Consider the following 7,391-nt stretch of genomic DNA (forward strand, 5'->3'; position numbering starts at 1 on the left):
GTCACTGTCCCAAAAAACAGAATCAATAAAACATCATTACCTTTGCTGTGTCTGATTGGCTGCTGTAGGTGACGTAATATTTTGACATCACTGTATGTGATGTCATCTGTGATGTCATCATCTCCAACCTCAGCAGCTGAATGAACCAAAGGAGCATAAATTTATATCAACAAAGATGATGTGATGTGATCAAAAGCTCCACAGCTCATTAAATGGACCCTGTGGTGAGATTGTTTTATTAACAACAGCAATGTGATTTATAAAAATCCTGATGGACATCTGACTTTAAGAGACAGTTTGTAACTTGTTATTATTTGTACATCCAGAAGTGTGAATAGAAATGTGTCAACAGTAAAATATGACTTTAAATGTGAAATGCAGCACATGGAGTCTGTGACTAACCTTTAGGTTTCCTGTGGAGGCAACGTCTCGCCAGTAGAACCAGTAGAACAAGTAGAACCAGAACACAGAAAGATAGAACAGCAGACCACAACACAGAGAGAGGAGGACAGGAGGAACCAGGAGGAGAGGAGGGTGAGAGAGAGGATGAACCAGGAGGAGAGGAGGGTGAGAGAGAGGATGAACCAGGAGGAGAAGAGGGTGAGAGAGAGGATGAACCAGGAGGAGAGGGGATTGATGGATGACCTGTAGTGGTGGGTTGCCCTAAAATAACAATAAATTATAATTAGAGTATATAATATAGTGTATTAAAAATAAAATGATATAAAATTATAAATAAAATAAATACATAATTTATTCTATAACATGCAAACAGAAAGACACAGAAGTGAATTCATAATGTCAGTCTCGTTTAGAGTTAAAAAGATCATGTATCAAACGGTGGGTTGAACTCAGAAACAGATTTCACTCTTGTTTTTTTGCCGATTACAAAGTTAGAAATGTTGTCACATCATGAATCATTTCTGCTGTCCTGAAACCTGCTGAACTCAATGTAGAAAACAAAACGAGGTCATTTTGAGAATTATCTTTGAGCTCCTCACCTGTGACAGAGATCCAGCTGGATGGAGACTCTCCACGACCTCTGATGTCACACTTGTAGAGGCCTTCATCAGACTTGTTAACATGGTGGATGGTCATGTGACCTGTAGGCTCAGTCCTGATGAGGGAGCCATCTTTATAGAAACCAGCTGGGAGGTTGGAGGGAGGGGTCTTTGTTTTACAGTGCAGAGTGACATCATGTCCCTCCATCACAGGGAGGACAGGACTCTGCAGGATCACTGGTCCACCTCAACACAGAGACAAACTACAGCATTTCATCATTTACACACAGCTTCATCAACACTAACTCCACAGCCTGATCTTACCAGTGACAGTGATGTTGATGGTGTTACTGGTTGCTCCCTCTCTGGACTCACACCAGTAAACTCCACTGTCCAATGGGACTGTCAGACTGATGTAACAGGAAGAACCAGCTGATCTTCCCCAGCCAGCTCGACACTGAGTCCTGGTTTCTCTGGTTGTGTTCCTCCTCAGCGTCCATCCAGCAGAGCTGTCGTCCTCCTCACATCTCAGAGAGAAAGACTTCCAGCTGAAAAACTGAGAGCTGCTGGGACTCACAGTCAGAGAGGCTGGAGGAAGAGACCCAAAGGCGTGGACATCAACTCTCAAAGTTGATGTCAAAGGTTTTACATTGTTAGGGAAACAAGTACGGGAAGTACTACTGCCGCGCCGCAGATGCCACCACATTGCCGACGCAGCTCTAAATTGTCAGGCACTTGACGCAGCATGTATGATTAAGCACCAATTCCTGTGTCTCCTAGGTGGTGCTAGAGAGCACTCGGCAACTTAACATTATGTCTCAGTATATCAAGTGTGGAACACACTGTGCAATTTTTATTTAAATCACTTGATGAGAGTCACACAGTGCTTACTTCTTGTTGCCAGTAGGTGGTGCTGTGACTGCTGGCATGTGGATGCGTTCAGGACAGGACTCTTATTAAATGTGTAATATTTGGTACAGATATGAGCATGTACAGTCAAGTTACAACAACTTCATGTGTTATGGCAAAGCATGGAACTTCGCCACCATGCCACAAGTTTTACAACATGGCATTGTCAATGTCTTAAGGGTTTTCTGGGACAGATTTAAAGTTGACATGGCCACCATTCCAATAAAACCTTCCACTTTGAATCATTTTGTTTTTACTTTGCAACATTTGAAGACTATATTTATTGTTACATTTTTTATCCAGTAATTTAATGTAATTCAAAGACAATGTAGGTTAAGCATATGAGGTATTTACTTTATTAAAGAGAACATGACTCTAAATTAGATGGATCAAACCAGAAGGAATGGCTTCAGTTACAGCATTGTATTCCTTAAAAGGAATGGAAAAACTGTGCTTTGTCATGAAATTCTCATATGACATTATAGAGACATGTTCAATATTTGGAACCACTCTGGATAAAAGAGAGACAATCTTCTAATAGTTTAATTATTATGATTCCATAAGAACGTTCTGTGAGGAGAAAAATTGTGGACGAAGCATAACTTTTATGCAAGAAGTGAAGTGCTGATGAAACTTAGATAATGCAATAGGACGTTTGTTTGGACAGTAAGACAATTTTATCAAAAATGTAGTTAAGGATAACCCCCCCCCCCCAGAGAATTTGGGTTTGCCAGGCACATTTAAGCCAGTGAATTTTAAAAGTGTTACCAGTATCAATGAAATTTAAAACTTCAAGACCTCCTTCCACTCTACTATTAGATCGCACAGCTTTTTTAAGTTTGTGTTGTATTTCTCCAAATAAAATCAAGGAATAGCTTATTAATGTAATTGGCCGTGGAGTGATTAACAAAAAGAGAAAGTGAAGGGTAAACAAAATGAGACAGACCCTCAGCTTTCGACAAAAGTTAAATATATTCTTAGCTTTCTTAATTCTCTTATTAAAGTTCAAACTAAATGATTCTTAGTTAGCCTATATACAATACCTACATATTTCACTGCATTCTTTACAGGGACGTTTTATAAATTCTGATGTATCTATACAATCATGCAAAGGCAAAAACTGTTCAACTAGCTCAATAGCCTTCAGTAGCTCATCTTTATCTTTAAGTAAAAGTTACACCCGCCAGTTGCGAAATTTTGATTTCCCCATCGAAGGAGATGCCTTTAAATTGATGGATTGCAGGCAATATTTGCTAAGCCACGCCCCCTTAGTTACTGTTGCTAAGTCAGACAAACTGTCCAACCTGTCTGACTTTTAGGGCGCTGCTGCCACTGTCTATTACTGCACCCCCAAGAGAAATATTGTTAACATTGTTGAAAAAGTGATCTCAGAAAGAGGCAGACAGTTTTGCAGTTGCATTATAAATTTGAAGGTTGTATTCAGGCTGTCAGACTGACTCAAACTGATGTGAAAAAGACAGAAGCTAAAACCTACTGATCACAGAGTAAAAGTGAACCACCGCATCACCTGACGATTGAGACTAACTTTTCAGCTGTGACAGAAGAAGTTTTCTCACCTTGGTTTGTTGTGCAGCTCAGCAGTGAGGTCAGAACTAAAGAGAAATCACACTCAGGTTGGTTTGAGGTTTTACATGCAACAAGACATCTGGACTTTCTACAACACAGAGCAACCTGCTTGTAGTGAACAGAAAAACAGCCACACATTGATATTAGATCTGGAAATAACACATTATTTTTTAAGGACACATTCAATGTTATTTAAATCCTTGCTAGGACAGTAGTGAGTAAAAGCAGAGGAGCTGTTTAAGAGCAGAAAAGACATACATGCACCAAAGGGTTAATTTAACAACACTAAAAAGGCTCTGCAGCTACTTTGATTGCAATGTGTTTCAAGTTTGGTGTTTGTTTTGTATTCAGTAAAGGCAATTAAACGTGTATAAATGCACCACAAGTGTATAAAAAAACCACGTGTACTGGGTTGCACCAGCTGTGTGTTCTCTCCCAAGTTACAGAGATAGAGTTCAATCGTCATGGTTGCCATGTGCATTAGCTCACCTCTATCACACTCACACACCACAGTGACACTGACAGCTGGAAAACGTCCTACAACAGAAAGTAAACCTAGAAGTAACTGACTCATTCGGCCACAGACGCTAAGACCAGGAAAAGAAAGATGCCACAGCCCGGTTCATGGGTGAAAGATTAGACAGAGAGGAAAGGAAGCCACAGATAGCCTAGTGCAGCTGAGCAGTACAGTGTTCCCATATATTGATTTATTTGGGGCGGCCCGCCTCAATATCAACGCTAAACGCCACATAGGCCAATTGATTTTAAATTTTTCTTCAAAGCTGGGCGCAGTGCATATTCGCGCAGCACCTTGTCTCTCTCCACTGCACAAATCCTTCCAACACAACACTGTCATTGTTGGAGACCCTTTTCGACACAAAGTGACGCCCTTGCTGCTGTCAGTCATTTAAATGTTTCCATGCATGCAGTAATGTCACAGTTAATGTCGTTGTCGTGGGACATTTATGCAGCAAAACAAAAAAAATAGTTTAAAACTTGACAGGACAGACAGAGGAAACTCTGCAGAGGAAACAGAATTCAACTTTTAGCGCCTGAAATGTTTTGATGCTCTGATGGAGCTCAGTATTGATCAGGAGGACGGCTGCTGTCTCTGTATGACCCTGGACTGTGTGAGAGACCTTTTGGATCTGTAGAAGAACACAGCATATTATTTAACCTTAGATCCTGATGATCCTGTCGGCTTGTCCGGAGATTTAAATATGAAGTGATGCTGCTGTGGCTCGTGCGTAAATGCACACAGCGTCTCTCTTCATGGGGAGACGCTTCACCCTGTTTCATCCACGTTATAATTCGCTAAACATCTTTATCGCACAAAAAGCGGTACTCTCAGGTAATGCGCGCACAACGTTGTCATGTGCTTCTGTCGATGGGGAAACAGTTTTTCAACTTGAAATGAGGGTTGCGACGGTGTAATCACATACGTGTCATTTACACTGGGGACATGTCCCCACCACTTCTTAAAAGCATTTGCCAAACATTTACTGAAAATTTGGTTGCAACAAGAAATGTTAAATAACAAATACAAATTCTATGAGAACTACTTGCACAATAGAAAAGCATGAAAGCCAGTGTAAATAGAAGAAACAGATCTGCCTTGTCCAACAAAAGTAACTTAGGCTAAAAAACAAGCAACTGATTACTTCATTATATTTCATAATGTTTTTATATTCTGATTTGTCACCGGTCACATGCATTTTGTTTCCCTTCATATAAATAAAGACATTTCCACCATAAATTAGTGCAGAAAATGTCTACTCCCTAGTTTATTAGAGGCTAGTCATGTTTGTATGTGCGTGCATCAGCAGGGCGGCCGTGGTGGAGTATGCGGTGGACTCTTCTGGTGGGCCGGTCTAGATCAAAGTCCAGGGCCATTTTTTACTCCAAGTCCATCCCTGCAACTTAGTAATAATTTACTTATAACTAGACCAGGGGCAATGATAGGCATTAACATTGGCTCTGTCATGTCAGAAAGGGCTTTACCACCTAAGAAAAATTCCAACCTGTTTTGTGAGCCATTGTAAACAATTTGCCATTGCTGCACAGTCTCACCTGACACTGCAGTGCTCTCACTATTACCTCTTATTTAAAATAGTTTGTCTCTGTAATAAGCCTGAATAGAAACCTCTTCTAGAAAAATTCTCACAAAGTCTGTTAAGACTGATGCCGACTGCGCATATCTTGCTGTGCTTTTACTGGCTGAGGCTGCCTGTGTTTCACCCATAGACTGTATATAAAAAGATTTCGCCTGGTTCTGTGTGACTTGCTAAAACATCTGGACTGGGTTTGTGCTGGTCCTATATTTGGATCAACTTTGCTATTACTGGCTTATGATCCAGCATCTACACTACAGACAAATTTAAGCATAGCCACTATAAATGATAGATATCAATACTTGCTAGATATTAATGTTATCTGCTGCTTCAGGCCCGTTCAAACTCGCTCCCCCAGTTTTCTTTAATATTTTCAAAGCTAACATAATATTTATACTAGGGCTGTAAGTTCTAAATAAAAATATTCTATTCATTATTTCTATCGAGTTCAAATGCTGATTTTTGCTCCTTAGTGAAAGCTGAAGAAACCAGATAGTTAATTGTGGTTTAAACTTTTCTTTATGGTCAGAACTTGAAAATCACTTACCAAACAGTGGATCACTTCACAAATCTGAGGCAGAACATTCAAAACAATTAAGATAAAAAATATGCACGAGTAAAATAAATTAAATATTTTTTCAGTCCCTTTTCCCCAACAAAATAAATATTTTAATAGAAAAAGTAAGTGCTAATTCGTTCATGATTTAAATAATTAAGATGAAACCTTTATTGAATATTTATTGAACATTTGTAAGCCTATATTGTTATTAAGGAAAAATTAATTTTAAAATTTAATTATTATAATAATTATTATTGTTTTATTGTCCAGCCCTAATTTATATGACTTGACTGAATAAGTGATGTTTATTATTGAAAGATGTACATCCATATTGATCAGTCTGCTCTACTATCATTTAAATTGTCAATGTGAATCCACTGCTTTTCATCTTGCATTAGTCCAGAGTTTTAACTAAACCTTCACTGAGAGACAGATAATTAGTCTTGTTTTTAAATTATGTGTGCCAATGAGGAGTGTCATCATATCCCTGTGTTGTCTGTACTGGTCCCACTAATTTTGCTGCTAGAATGCAATACAGTCCTTCTCCTGAAATGCGGCAGTTTCATTTCAAGCATGTGCGAATGAGCGCATGTTTTTACGCGCGACGTGGTTATCATTTCCGTGCTGCAGTTTATAAACATCGTTGCACGTCAGCATTTAAAAAACATAATAATTAGTTGTATTTCACTCAAATATTGTTCAGTCACAGTCTGGCAACCAACCAAGACACAAACAGAGCTGCCCTGCTCAGTTGGTTAGCAGGACAGACAGACAGACAGACTAGAGAGATTCCCTGAAGCTGCAGATGAACTTGCTCACATCAGACTTTCAGAGGAGAGTTTACCTGACTGCTGTTCTCGAAAGTCACTCTTATTTTCTCTTCTTGTGCACAGAAGGATAGTGCCTCTTAAGGCCCATTTATACTCCTGCATAGTATACCTACGCCATATGCTACGCACGTAGCCATGCATTTATCCTTGTACATAGGTGTGTCCATCATTCTGCGATTACACCCCCAAACACTAGTTGGCAGTAGCGCTACAGCGTCCACTCTGTTGACTTTTGCGGCCGAGCAGGATAACTTCCGGTTTAGCGCTCCGCTAACGTGAACGGGGTAAAATTGTAAACGTGCGGCTGGTGTAGCCTTTCAAATGTTATCGACTGAATGGATCACATTCTGATAGCGAAACGAGTCATTTCGCTCGGGTTGCGACAGTCAAATAT

At 39.7% G+C, this 7,391-nt stretch overlaps 1 protein-coding gene across 1 annotated transcript; it reads right to left on the reverse strand.

Annotated features, from left to right (window-relative positions):
- Nucleotides 1-917: 917 nt before the first annotated feature.
- LOC123979945 (Fc receptor-like protein 5) lies at nt 918-1,527 on the reverse strand (the record flags this gene model as incomplete). The annotated part of the gene is made up of 3 exons (XM_046064055.1): nt 918-946; nt 1,002-1,247; nt 1,326-1,527. Coding segments are annotated over 3 exons (477 nt in total), but the record flags the coding sequence as incomplete, so codon positions are not given.
- Between the last annotated feature and the right edge of the window lie 5,864 nt (nt 1,528-7,391).

The sequence above is a fragment of the Micropterus dolomieu genome, linkage group LG12, assembly GCF_021292245.1.
Source record: "Micropterus dolomieu isolate WLL.071019.BEF.003 ecotype Adirondacks linkage group LG12, ASM2129224v1, whole genome shotgun sequence".
NCBI lineage: Eukaryota > Metazoa > Chordata > Actinopteri > Centrarchiformes > Centrarchidae > Micropterus > Micropterus dolomieu.